At 55.4% G+C, this 14026-nt stretch overlaps 1 protein-coding gene across 28 annotated transcripts in view; it reads right to left on the reverse strand.

Moving 5' to 3' along the window:
* Positions 1 to 822: 822 nt before the first annotated feature.
* Positions 823 to 14026, reverse strand: part of Cacna1g (calcium voltage-gated channel subunit alpha1 G) — a 65306-nt gene continuing 52102 nt past the window's right edge. For 9 of the 28 annotated variants that reach the window (XM_036194944.1, XM_036194938.1, XM_036194940.1 and 6 more), the window contains 12 exons: positions 11208 to 11359; positions 10407 to 10516; positions 9608 to 9741; positions 9282 to 9352; positions 9058 to 9136; positions 8840 to 8961; positions 8142 to 8501; positions 7331 to 7474; positions 5464 to 5598; positions 3821 to 3998; positions 3421 to 3590; positions 1183 to 2272 (listed from right to left, as the gene is read on the reverse strand). In XM_036194944.1, coding sequence (XP_036050837.1) covers positions 1541 to 2272; positions 3421 to 3590; positions 3821 to 3998; positions 5464 to 5598; positions 7331 to 7474; positions 8142 to 8501; positions 8840 to 8961; positions 9058 to 9136; positions 9282 to 9352; positions 9608 to 9741; positions 10407 to 10516; positions 11208 to 11359 — 2387 coding nt within the window. In that variant the 3' untranslated portion in view covers positions 1183 to 1540. Of the gene's footprint in view, positions 2273 to 3420; positions 3591 to 3820; positions 3999 to 5463; positions 5599 to 7330; positions 7475 to 8141; positions 8502 to 8839; positions 8962 to 9057; positions 9137 to 9281; positions 9353 to 9607; positions 9742 to 10406; positions 10517 to 11207; positions 11360 to 14026 lie in introns of those variants that run through there. The other 19 variants (XM_036194950.1, XM_036194949.1, XM_036194946.1 and 16 more) reach the window with 5 other exon arrangements.

The raw sequence follows: 14026 nt of genomic DNA on the forward strand, positions 1-14026 counted from the left end.
CCACTGGGCAAGCAGCAGCAGACCATGTAAGCACCTTGCTTGTATCATTCATCACTCCTCAGGGAGTCAGCTCCCTAGCTCAGTATTCTGGCCACCACCAACCCTGTATCTTCATCAGGAAGTCTCCGACCCTGGTCCCTGCAATCTCATCCTTGGGAGGGGACAACCTGCTCCCTTTACACAGATTAATCTCAATATCAGCAGGCAGGTGGATGAGACACTTCAGGTCACCACCCAGCCAGAGTGTGGTAAATGCCGGGGTGGAAGACCCGGGGCAGGAAAACCCAGAAGAATTTGCCCCTCCCCCACCAGCCCTTTGCTTTAGATCCGCAGCAGCTGAGGTTGCCTCCCAGCCTCCATTGGCCCCATTAACCAAAACAGCTTCATTATGCCAATTCCCAGCTTTCAATGTGCGGCTGATAGCTGTCAGCAGAAATAAGAATTAACCTGGAATCATTCGCATATCCTGAGCTGCCTGGCTCAGAGCATGCGATAAAGCTTTGATAGAAAAACAGAAGCCCCTGCTGCCCAGCCGCCCTACCAGGCACAGGGTTCTCTTCTTCCCATGCTGGCGGAGAGAGGCAAGGATGGAGCCCTTCATGGATGGGCATTTGAGCTCCTCCTCTCTCAGACACACAGCTCGCATGCATACCAATGCACATACACGCTCAACACACACAAACACACACGCACCCCGCCTCCCTGTACACACACAAAGGCAGCCCCAATTCTTCCCTCCCCACCACCCACTCCCCACACCCCATGGCCATCTGATCACACCTAACTCTCCATCATCCCCTTTGCTTTTACTCTGGACTGTGATTAACTTTTTATTTTGGAAAATTACTTTATTTTATATAGATATATAGATATATAGATATGTATGTATGTATATATAAAAAGGTTCCATTTCATTTGTAAAATCTCATTTTTTTTCTCTTTTTCTCTTTTTTCCCCCTACAGAAAACGATGACGAGGTTAAAGGAGAAAATAAGTTACATGACAGTTTCCAAAATGGTTCTCGCTTTCCACTGAAGATGGGCCACCGTTGGGTTGTAATGCACTCACGGTCCTTGCTTGTGCTTTGCAAGAAGAGGGAATATAACTAGACTGGTTATTTTAGGTTAAAATAGCCAAGAGACAGACGCCTTCGCCTCAAAAATATTCTGAGACACATAAAAGTAGAAGGAAACAAGTCTCTTCAGTCACAAAATGTCGTACATCCGGCATATACTAGATTCAATTAATTTAATAAAATAGAATATACATAGAGATTCTGCACAAACGTATTGCTTTCTCCCAACAGCTCCTGGTGTCGGGAGCCTCTGCCAGACTGGGCTTCTCTCTCCCTCTCTCTCTCTTTCTTCCCGGAGGTGGCGGTGGTGCCAGGGCTGTGCTCTCTTCAGACTCTTCCCCAGCCACTAAAGAGGGCAGGCGAAGCGCCTCGCTGTGTACGTGGGACTTTCCAGAAATACTGCCCAGGAGGCGGAGCTAGGATCTGCACCCAGTAGAGAAAGGTGACAGGGAGAGTGGGCAGGACTCAGGGGTCCAGGTCTGTTGGGTCAGAGGACAAACCAGAGAGACTCAGCGCATCTTTCTTTGGGGAGGGTGAGGAAGCCGTGCCATCAAGGGGGCCTGAGGCCGAGGGATCCTTGGAGTCACTGGATGGCGCCCTCCTCCTGAGGCAGACACCAGGACTGCATGGGGGCCGAGGGCCCTGGCTCTCCGGGGGATCTATAGAGATACTGGGTGGGCTGAGTTTTTTCTTAGGCCGACTCCCAGGGCCCCCAAGAGGTTGGCCCCCCAGGCTTGAGGGGCTTGGACATAGGCGGGGCTGGGAGCCGCTGTCCAGGCAGCTGACTGCAATGGAGTGTCTTCTCTGTTCATCTAGCCAGGATCCAGGCCTGCGCCGGCAGCTCTGCGCTTCTACACTGTAGCATTTCTTCAGGTCCCGTGGGGACAGGGGTTCCTCCTGGCTGCTGGGCAGGAGGTCTCCTGAAATCCAGCTCAGCTCCGTGTCCAGCTCTAAGCTGCTTCTGGTCTCTGGAGGGTCCTTGGCCCAGCCCGGTTCCAGGCCTGGGCAAGGGGCTAGCGGGCGGATGTACTTGGAGACCTTGCTCTGGCTGCCAGACCGTTCCTGCATCTGGATGCTCGACCCGCCCCAGAAGGATGAGGATCGGGTCAGAGGGCAGGAGGGCCCACTCACCTCTGACAGCAGGTCTTCCCGGCTACCCAGGCCCTGCACGTCCAGGGAGTCAGTTCTTATTGCTGCCTGTAGGGAGTGGGTGCAGAGCTCAACCCAGGGATTTCCTTTCCAACATGGATTGCCTTATATTCTTTCTGTCAGGCTGGGTGTTCCAGACCCCCATGAAGCTGCAGGACCGCTCTATTAACTTCTCTTATTGAGAGAAGGGAGCCGTGAGCCCTCTGAGCTTTGTGGTTCACATCTCTCCTACTTCAACCACCAACCCTTTCTCAGGTCCTCTGTGCTCCACTTTCCTAAATCCTGCAGGAGGAAGTCTTCAGGCTTTGGGCCCTGGGAGGCCAGAAAGAACTCTGCTTCCCAAGCTAGCCTCTTTGTGCCTCTAGCCTTTAGGGAGAGCAAGGCAGCTATTCCCTTGGCCTTGAATACCCTTCCCAACAAGTGTCCCTCACTCTCCTGAACATGGGTTTTCTGTGATGAGTGCCTGGCAATCCACTTCAAATAAAACTAACCCTGGCCTCTTCTGGATTCCCTGCTACAACCCATACAAGCGCCTTGCAGCTAGAACCTGTGGCTGCGGTGATCTGACGGCGTATGTGTCTCCATTCTTAGACTGAGCTCAGAGAGCAGGAACTATGTCTCAGTGCCCAGCAGCAAGAAGCTGCTTTGTGAATAGGTGCAGGATGAGGGGACCATGCCTGCTCCCCAAGAGCATGGGGCTTCATGTATCTGTGCTCCAGAGCCACAGAGAGCAACACAAGGCACACAAGCCTCACTTGGCTCCGTGAGTCACTCTCTGGTTCACGGAAGGTGGATCCCAGGGCTGGCCAACAGTGAAGACACTTAAACTCTGCCTTGTGTCCCTGAGTTTAGCCCCAAGTGTGAAGAATTGGAGGAAACTCTGGGCCTGGGATTGGGAGCCTTAGTACCTGGGTGCCACCTCCACTGGATGTCTGTTGTCCTGGTAACAACTCTTCCCCTAGACCCTAGGCCTCCTCAGTGAAACAAGGTATGTGCTTGGGGTGGAAAGCAAACTCCAGCCATTTCTGCTTTACCCAGTACCATGTCCCTAATACATAGAGCTGCTGTATCATTGGCACACAGTACACATTTGCTGAAAGTATGCAAGTGTCAACTCCAGTCATCATCAACAGCACAGGAGTTCCAATAGAGAGCCTTACCCCAGGGCCCAGAGCTAACCCTTCATATTTGCTCACCTGACGCCTGAGCGGCCTCTGAGCCAGAGGGGAGCGGCCTGGTGGGGGTAGTTTAGGGATGGCACCCCAGGTGGGGGCCCCATGAGGCTGGAGTAGATAGGGTGCATCTTTGGGAAGCTGAAGAATGCAGCTGGTGTCTGCTGGTTGGGAGTGAACAGACAAGATGGAGCCTGTGGGGAAGGAGCATGGAGAGGTGAATAGAGAGGAGTCTGTGAGGCCTCCCTTCCGACTTTCCTCCCACTCAGGGTCTCTACACCTCACTGCCCTGGAATGGAATTGACTTTTTCCAGTCTGGGTATTTCTTTTTAGCTCCTCAAAATAAGAGACACTTCTTTTGTTGGTCTTAGGGAAGGTTGGCTCTCCCTGTGTGAGCTAAGCTGGTTTGCCCTATCCTTGGTACCTGACTGGGCTTTGGGGAGCCCCCAGCCCCTGTGTCCTAGGGCTCTCTCAGACACGCTCCCATTGCGGCACATGTAGCTGTCATTGGGCAGAGAGTGCGTCCGACTGACACCAGACTTCCTCACGGTCAGCAGGTCTGGTCCCAGGGGGACTGGCGCCTCCTCGGGGTGGGGTACCATCTGCAAAAGGATCAGGGCATGGGGTGAAGAGCATGCAGCTGGGTTTGATAACTGAGGAAAAGCTAGATAGCAGGAGCTAAGGCCTCCCCCACCAGACCCACCGCCCTCCCCACCACCTACCCACACCCACCTCCACACCCTCCTAGGCCAAGGTGATAGGCATGAGCATGGTAGGAGATGGGAAGACAGACAAGGGGTTTCTACAGATAGGGAGAAAGGGGTGGAGAGGCCCCACCCTGAGAGCATGCCCACAGGATCCCCTGTGAGCCTCTCGGCTGGGGATGGTGGAGGACTAGAAAGGATGAGAGATGAGAGAGCAGCCCCCAGCACTGCCTGTGTGTGGTCCTCTTGGAGAATCTGAAAGTTACCCCAGGGATCAACAGGGGGCAGGCCTGAGCTAGAGTCCCGTAGGTTAAATAACAGGTGAGCACAAGGGGCGTGGCCCAGCCTAATCTCCAGATCTTTAACCACACAGAAACTCTGCAGGGTGGAGGTGGGCAGCAAGGCCTGGGCCCTGGGGACTCAGCACTCCCTCAGTGGACAGATTTGGGGTGGGAGTGGGTTTGGGGAAACCTGTTTCAAAGAAAGGCAGCGATTAGCCCTGGACCCCAGAACAGGAACCCAAGGCCTGATCCCAGACTTCCTCTCCCCCTTTAGAGCCTCTTCCCTGGACTCCCCATTTCCAGTTCTCCGGGAGGCTGTGAGGCTCTTCTTCCCACGTGGGCTCAGCCGGTGACAGCCCCGGCCAGTGGTAGATGGCTGTGCTGAGTACAGTCTGCGTCTTTCCCTTCAGTCTCAATCCCAGGACCCACTTCTTTCAGGGAGCCACAACCTCTAGAGACCCTCCCAGCCTCTCTGATCAAGACCCTGCCTCAGCTGGCCTGGCTCTCACGACAGAAGACGGGTGATAAGAGAGGAGGGGGCTGCTCACTGTGAGAGGGGCAGAGGGAAACTGAGGCAAGGTAGAAAGGTCAAAGTACACCCAAGAACCCCACCCCCACCCCCGAGCTTGTTGAGGACAGAACACAAGGACACATAGGGACAGCGAGAGGAGACAGGAACAGTCCCCAGAGGGACAGGACATGGTGGTAGCAGCAGAGACGTGGCTCTCACCCAGGACATGAATCTCATGAGGGAGAAGGCAAAGGAAGGGAGCAGGGAGGGAGGGCTGGCTGGTACAGGGCTCCAAACACAGAAGCTGGCTCCCAAGTCACTTCTGTTTTGGGCTGTCATTCCTGGAATAACCCTGTCACCACTGATGCCCCTGTAACCCTCTGAGCAGGGCCTTGGTTTGATCTTATCTCATTGGAGGAAGAATTCATGCCAGCAAAGGCTGGGGCACTTTGTGCCCACAGGTGAATGAATGCCTCTGAGCAGGACTAGGGCACGGAGTGGAAAGAGGATCTGGAACCCTGCAGCCAGCCTAGCCCAGGCTGGGGGAGCAGCAAGGGATGTGTGCATGTACATTGCTCTCCAGGGCACTAAGTAAGAGTGTGTGAGTGTCATCAGGCAAAGAGTCATCCGTCAGAGCTAGAGAGCAGGACGGTTCAGACACAATCTCTGACGTCAGAGACAGAGCCTCCATCTCAGCTAGAGGGATCTAGACAGGAGAGAGATGAGCAGGCATGAGAAACCAGGACGCACACGCGCCGCGCGGCACACTCGCAGCCCCCACTTCCCCTTTCCACAAAGCAGGGAGGAAGGTAGCCCATGTCGCTCCCCCGCCCCTCGCCCCATCAACCCACAGCACCTCCTCCCCCTCCCACTTCAACCCCCTGCTCTGATCAGAGAGTCTGTAGCAGGCACCAAAGAGACAGAGCAAACACTGGCGAAGCAAAAGAGACCAAGAGACACAGTGACACATTCTAAAGATACCCCAGGCATCTTAGCAGCCCCCTCCCACACTGCCGCCACCCAGAGAGAGAGCGGAGGAGAGGGCTTCCAATCTCATAAAGATGATACCAAACACAAAAAGAACGAAGAAAGGCCCGCAAAGCCCCGTCTCCTCTTTGCAGACAGAGCAGCATGGTGGGGTGGGGGCGCCGCACCGGGGACAATGCCGGCAATCTAATGCCTGTTTTCTGCCTATTCTCTTGGCTTCCAAAAGCCTAGCAGGACTTGGCCTGCCCCCAGATTCTGGCTCCTCCCGTCGTGGGCCCTCCTCTGCCTGCCTGCAACCTGCTCCCCACTTCTCCAATGTGGGCCTTGAGAGGTGCTCTCCCAGCTAGTCTGAAGGGGGCGCACTCGGGCCACTACATCATCCGGCTGGCTCACCTAGGAGCTTCAACAGGGGCGGGCGAGGTATTGGGGACGGTGAGTGGTGTCGAGTGAGTGGGCTGTTCTGACCACTGTTCTATGGCACTCTCCTCCCTCCACCTTTCCTGTGGGCCTAGTTTAGAATGGGGGAGCCTGGGGAAGGGACCGGCTGTTTTCCTTTTTTCCCCACTGATCATTCTAGGTCACTGCCAGGTCTGAGACTGCATCCTAACAAGAAGCCCTGGTCTTTATCATGTGAAAATCACTGTCTATTTTCTACCAGGCAAAAGGCTGTCCAGGAACCTGTGGGCCTACGCCTCCTCCCAGCAGGGTTTGCAGGAGGCTCCAGCAGGGGTCTGACATCCTATAACCCGCTCTACTCCCTGACCTGGTGTTGGGTTGGGGTCTTGAAGGAGTACTGGGCCAGGGGGAGGGGAACAGGGCTGGAGAGACCAAGAAAGCAACAGCTCAGGGTAAGCTGGGCTCGTGAAAGAGCACCCTAGGTGTACAGGAAGGGATGGCATCTGGTGAGGGAGTCAGGCCTGCTTCCTGTTCATGTCCCAGAAGTCACCTCTGTTTCCTAGGTCCGAAAATTGCCCACGACAGCTCTTATCACGTCTAGTGGGTTTTGTACTTACAAGGCTACCAGAGGAGTGGGGATGGGTACTGGACACTACAGAAGAAACGGGCTGGCTGGAACAGGTCCCTTTATGGGTCCCACAGCCCCTTGCACTAACCTCAGAGGCTCTTTTTACCTGGACCTGACACAGCCTCCTTTACCCCTAAAGTCCCACTGTCCTATCTCTTCTAGATTCTTATGAAGAACCTCTCCAAGCCTGTTCTCCATCCTTCCCTCTCCCCTGAAAGGCGGATCTCGGCCTCTCTCCCTGCCAGAGCCTGGAGCACACACGCCCCCACTGCCTCCTGCCAGGTTCAGTGCTCAACTGTGGCCCTATAGTCGCTCTTTCTCTAGACACTCAGTGGGCAGGCAACAGCCCCAGCCACCCAGAAGCACAGCATAGCATGGCACAGCTTGGCAAGGTCAGAGGAAGGGGCACATGACAGGGCACAGTAACCTGTGGGTCGGAGCCGCCCGGGCTGGGGGCGGAAGGGAAGGCAGAGGGCTGGCCCCCTGGGCCTGCCAGCTCGTCCATCAGCTTCAGCTCCCCCTCCAGGGAGCCCTGGATCAGCAGGGAGATGGTGTCAAACAGCTGTCTGTCCTGGGAGGACCAGCCCACAAAGGGAGCCGGAGAGCCAGGGGAGCAGGGGGCAGAGGGGCAATGATGAGAAGTGTCAGGGCAGAGCATGGGAGAGGGGTAGACAGAACGAGTGGAGGTGAAACCCACGTGACAGGTGCACACAAACGTGCACACACACGCGCGCACACACACATACACAGCACACAGCAACAGGGAGATGAGAAAGAGGAGCATTGGGGAAGAGGAAGGTGTAGGAGGGAGAGATGGGTCCATGGGGGAGAGGGAGAGACAAGGAGAAGAAGAAAGGACAGGGAGATGGAAGGGAGTGGAGGAGGTAAGAGACGGGGTAGGAAAGAGGTTTGACAATTGGGTAAAGATAAAAAAAAAAAAAGAAAGAAATAGGAAGGAAACAGAGAACTTAGCCTTGAGCTTAAAGCCTGGAAGGGGTAAGCCACACCAGGCTGGAGGAGCTAGCACATCTGCCACCACTTTGCTAGAGGGTGGCCGTACACAGTGGGAAAGGGCAGGTGGCAGCTAGTCCCTCAACATCGAGGTAAGAGGGTCAGGAGGACCGAGGAGAAGCCCTGGGACCTGCTGGGCTCCTACATACCCTCAATGAGCTGCCTTGCCCTGCCCTCCCTGCCCCTCTCCTGCCCGGTGGCCCTTTTGAAGGGGCACTGTTGCTCACCGTGGGGTGTTCAAGGGAGAAGCCCGAGGCTGCTCCAAGGTGGGCCGTGGTGTGTGGAGCCCCAGGCTTAGGGCTGCCAGGGCTATTGACACCCTCCACCCCAGGCCAGAGGAAGGGGCTGCCCAGCGGGGAGTGGGGCTGCGGGCTGAGCGTCTTCATCTCCAGCTCCGCCTCCAGCTCCGCCTCCAGCTCCGCCTCCTCCTTGGCCTCTTTGTTACTTTCTTCCAGGTGCTTCATCAGCACAGCTATGACCACGTTGACCAGTACGAACTGGGCCGTGAGCACGAACGACACGAAGTAGATGGGTGAGATGACTGTGTTGTAGCAGGTGGACTCCTGGTCACAGTCTCGGAGGGTGTCCTGTGGGGGGTGTCAAGGGCAGAGGCTTGAGGGTGGGAAGGACGGAGGACGGAAGGAGCTGTTGTGGAAAATCAGAGCGCGGAGGGAGAAGGACCTGGATGGGAAGGGAGATCAGTTTCCCGAGGACAGAAAGGTGTTTGATGCTGCTGGGCCAAGTATGAGTAAGTCAGAGCACGTCCTGGGAAGACAGAGTCCAGAGTGTTCTGACACGTGCAATAAAGGGGCATGCTTTTACTGATGGCTAATACATCTTCTCCAAGAACCTTAGGTCAGAGACTAGGGTGACCTCTCTGTGTTGGAGCAGCCCTGGGAAGAGCCTCCATCTTGTGGGCTCTTACCTTCATAATGCCATTCCAATTGTCACCGGTGGAGACTCGGAAGAGGGTCAGAAAGGCCATACCAAAGTTCCTAAAGGTGGCATGCCGGCCCAAGCCCTCACAGGGGTGTGTCTCATCACACTCTGGGGGAAGAGGGTAAAGGAGAGAAGCCATATTAGTCCCATGATCCCCCTTGGTCTCCAGCCCCGACTCCTCCACCATCCCCAATCTCGACTCACCCAGGTCTCCAAAGAGCTCCACGCCCAGAGCTGCAAAGATGAAAAACAATAGCATGAAGAGAAGTCCCAGGTTCCCCACCTGGAGAAGAGGAAAAGAAATATAAAAGACGCTGCTGGCTCTCCAGTCAGCTTCCCTGAGCCCCCTGCCCTTTAGGAGGGCGCCTCCTCCTCCTCCTCCCCCCCAGGAGGACCCTTCCCTTCTGCCCGCCCCACCTCCCAGCTACCTGGGGCAGGGCCTGCATCACCGTGTCCAGCAGCGCCCGCATGCCCACAGCCATCTTCAGCAGCTTCAGCACTGAAGAACAGGACAGTGTCAAGAGCTGGCCCCCTCCGGGTCTCCCATCACAGGGCCGGGAGAGCCAGGCTGGGCTGCAGCTGGTGGAATGGTCCACCCGTCCCGCCACCCACTCATGCTGGACAAACCCCTATGGCAGGGGCTGGGGGAAAGGCCCTGGGGACCCATAGCCATCCCCATAACCAACTCTCTCTATCTCCTCCTGCATGCTGGTTACGGTGGGAAGGCAGACACAAGCGGTACAGCCGGACCTACCTCGGGCAATGCGGAGCACCCTCATGATACGGATGATGGTAGGGTTGATGGGCAGCGAAGCATTGACTTCAATCTCCTCCAGCGTGATGCCCATGATGGACAGGAGCACAATAGCCAGGTCCAGCTGATTCCACCTGGAAAATCAATTGGGAATGTAGCTCCCTGAGTCAGGGAAGGAGGTGTGGGGGAGGTGCTGTGGTGGCACAGAGAAGTAGAACAGGGAAGGGCCTGTGCTTTTCATTTTTAATCATCACCCCCCTCCATATGGTGTTTTACTATGTTGCTCAAGCTGACCTCAAACTCAGCAATCCTCCAGTCTCAGCCTACCAGCATCTGAGACTGCAAGCATGAGCGGCGACATCCGGCTTCATCTGTCTTTGTTTGTTTCCAGCATTTATATGTTTACTTTGCACCACGCACTATTTTAAGAACTTTTATACCGTATCACAACTCTGATACGGAGAGTGGTAGTTTACACTTCACAGAGGAGGGAACTGAGGCACACCCGAAGTTCTACCACTAGTCACTAGTAGTAGAAGTAGGATTTGGACCCAACCCAGGCAGTCTGGCTCCAAGCTCATACACAGTGGTTTCTTGCTGCTAAATCCCTCTAAGCCTTGCCATGTCAGACCCCCAAATCCCTCCTATCCCTTAAGCCCTGGATCCTTGACCATCATCACCATCAGTCATAGGGCGGCAGCTGGGCTCACAGAGTTAAGAAAGGTCTTAGGCTCAAAGCCTTCTGAGGAGACACACCTCTATTTCCTGTCAATGCTTCCAGACCTCTCTCTTCTGTTACCTGTCCTGGAAGAAACGGCGGAAGCCAAAGGCCACAAGTTTGAAGACGGACTCCAAGACAAAGATGACCGTGAAGATGTAATTGCAGATCTTCAGAGCCTCGTCCAGGATCTGGCAGGGGTGGGGGCCAGATGCAGAGTCTCCTTAGGCCCAAGGCTGAAGCCTGCCCCACCCCTCCATCACCGTACCTCCCCAATCTGGGAAGTAGGGTGAAGCTAAGGAAGCCTGCTTTCCCCATTTCCTACCACGATGGCTGACCACTGGCCACTACCCCATGACAATTCAAATCTGGCGCTTAATGTCTCCTTGAGAAGTGATGAGAAACAGGAGACTGTGCCAGAAGGCACAGAGCACCGAGACTGTAAAGAGACTTGTACCTTATCAGCTCAACCTCCTCCCTTCGAAGATGGGGAAACTGAGGACTGGAAGGTAGAGGAGAGGGATGACTGGAAACAGATGAGTTTGGAGGCTGAGTATTGACTAGAACCTAAGTCTCAAAGGGCAAACATCCATTTCTCTCTCTTCTTTGCTTTCCAAGGCCCAGAGCCACACAGACTAGATGCTCAATAAAAACTGGTCCCTCACTTCCTAGCTGTGTGACCTTGATCAAGACAATTGACCTACAGAGCCACAGTGTCTTCATCTATAAAACAAAGGGGATAGCCACCTCTAAGGAGACCGCTACAGGTACAAGGACCCACGCAGTGTTCCCAACACTTGCCTGGCACACAGAGGCTACAGTTCAGGTTGTTGCCTCATCTGGGGGCGGTCCCTAGGCTGTTGGCCCATCACTTGTTCTTACCTGGGGCTGCTGGTAGTGTTCCATGGCCATAGTGACCACATTCAGCCCAATGACGCCGGTGATGAAGAGGTCCAAGTAATGGCTGGTACACAGGTGGTGGACTAGGAGCCGGAAGCGGGAGTAGCCGGAGTAGTAGGGCTTGCTCTGGGCTTCTGGTGGGGCAGGAAGGAGAACAGAGCAAACATCAGGCCCTGCCCTCGACACCCCTCCACCCGCAGCCCCTCCCTGCCGCCAGCCTCTACCCCAGTGCTGAAACATTCCGCGTCACTGGCAGACCAATCGCCCCCACCCCTGCCACCCTTTGCTGTTTTGGCCTGTTCCCAGGCAAGCATCTGTTCTACTGCCTGCAGTCAGAGGGGGAACGGGATAGGGACATGCAGAGCCCCTCCCCTACATTAGATACTGGGTGAGCCCGTATCCTGGGGCAGCTTCTAAACCGTACCAGCTCCTTATAACACCTTTGATTCCATGTTCAGCAGCAAGGCAGATCAATAAGATGAAAGAGCCCATCTAATCGTGCTCAGAGGGAGCCCCAGCCACAGAGGCGAAGGCTGCGAGGCCTTCTCCAAGCTCAGCCTCCAGGGCCGCCGAAGGGATTACATGGAGCTGGGATTTGCCATAGGACCGGAGATTGGAAATTGGACATCTTGACGGCCTGATGACCTACCACAGGGTCCCCAGAGGACAATGCCCTGGACTTCCCACAGCCTCATGTAGGGAAGGTAGAGGGGAGGCCCAGGGCTCTTGCTCTGCCCCAGACTCAAGCTGGGAGGGTGCCACCCACAGACTCACCCAGTTTCTAATGAGGCAGTACCCAGCCTACCCTGGGTATTGGGGTGGTCTGACACTGCAGGCTGGGCTGGAAAGTGCTGTCTGAGATCTGTCACAGGCATAGTATTACTCTGGTAATTAGCCGACCACTTAGAAAAGTCTCAGTGCCGGGTTATCCTGCCAAGCAGGCAAGAGAAATCTGGGGGCAGATTTCAGAGGTCCTCCTCCTGAAGTAAGGGCCAGGCTAAGGTGGGGACATGCTATCTGGAAATGTGCCAACAGATTGGTCTCACAGGAAGCCACACAGAGGGAAGAGAGCCCCCTACCCCTGGGGAAGCATGGCCAGCCTCAGGTCCCAGACAGCCCTTTCCCTCTTAGGAGGTCTTGTCAGAAGCCAGCCAGTGAGGGCTACAGCCTCTGAGGCCCATGCCAGGAACTAGCTGGCTCAGGAGTGGCAGAAAGCTTTGGGCCCAGGCCAGCTCAAATACAACTATCTTTTCCCATGCAGAGGATCCCTTCACAGAGAGGTAAACTGAGGCAGGGAGTGGCTTGGGGGTGAGTCCCCACCAAAAGCCAAAGGAAGAAGCATACCCAGAAGTGGCAGGTTTGGGCTTGTGAACCACTCTGCAAGCCCACCCGACCCATCTCCACATCGGCCTTGAGGTGTGGATAACCGGGGGTTCAGACCCAAAAAGGCCAGGTGCACCTCCAAGGTGCTTGAGACCATCCCTTTGTTTTCAGAGGGCAAGGTGTGAGCTGCCAGGTGTGACTTTGCTCAGGCGGCCCTCCTGACACCCCAGAGTATGGGAAGTGGAAAGGCCAGAGGCAGGGATGCCATGAGACCACAGGTCATCCACACCCGATAGTGGAGGGTGGTTGGGCCAGCCAGGGCCTCTTTCTTCCTTCCTTCCTTCAGTACCATGAGAACCAGAGGGCGCTAGTCACCCTGTGTTGCTTTAGCAGCCGGAACACTTTCTCTGCATTAATCTCCATAAATGCCGAGAACACCCGATCCCATTATGCTAAAATATGAATGGAGAATTAACTAAAATGTTTTGAATACAATTAGGTTAAGAGAAGCGGCTCCTTATTAGCCCCGTTATTAGTTGAGAGAATGTCGAGGGTAGGCTGGGGAAAGTCCCCCTCGTCCTCTATTACCCCAACCTGACTATTGTGGGCACACCAGGGCCAAATAGAGGCATCACCAACATCTCTGCCTTCCAGCCTTGCTTCAGGAGTCTGAGTGGTGGGGGAGGGGCTGCATTCTGCCAGGGACCCTCCAGGTAACTCGGGGGGGGGGGGGGGGAGTTGGGCGCGGCAGGGAATGACTGAGGCAGGGCGTCAGTTCAAGGCCACAGGTCCCAAATATCCTTCTACCTGAGCCCGCAGCCCTGATTGGCAGGCATCCAGGAAATCCTCCATTAGAACACAGGTCAAAAGAAAACCAACTAGAGTGGCCTGTCCTCCAGCCCCTCTGCCATCCAGAGAGACCCTGAGAGTAAGTGGCCCAGCACCAGAATGAGACAGCAAGACCCCAGCCTCCAGCCTGATCTCCCTGCCTCCTACTAGTACCAACTGCCTTTGGCAGAGTAGAGCTCAGTGAGACAGTGGGACACGGGCACCAGGCCCCTGGGGAGGTCCAGGGGCCAATGAGGAGAGCTGGAGGGGGGCTGTGAGGAACAGCGACAGGCACAGTGAGTTAGTGGAGGTCACAGGGAGCCCAAGGCACAGTCAGGGCAGAGAGTCTGCTAAGGACAGTGGTAGGGAATAGGCTTTTAGCAGGGATATAGGCCCCCCACAGCAAAAGCCATGCTGCTGTGGGTCCTGGCCTGGTGGGAGGAAGAGAGGGGTAGTGGAGAGGGAGGCCAGAGGTAGCGAAGGAAGTGAAGCTGGTGCTGGGGGTCAAGTGTCACAGGGCTGGTCTTGTCACCCGGTAGCCCCAATCTCCTTCTTCAGACCTGTGTCTGCTTAGGCCCAGCGTCTCGATAACCCAACTTTTCCGTTTTGTCTTTTCCTGGGCCGGGTGATATCTCCTGCTGGCCGCAGCA

Source organism: Onychomys torridus, chromosome 8, assembly GCF_903995425.1.
Source record: "Onychomys torridus chromosome 8, mOncTor1.1, whole genome shotgun sequence".
Taxonomy (NCBI): Eukaryota; Metazoa; Chordata; class Mammalia; order Rodentia; family Cricetidae; genus Onychomys; species Onychomys torridus.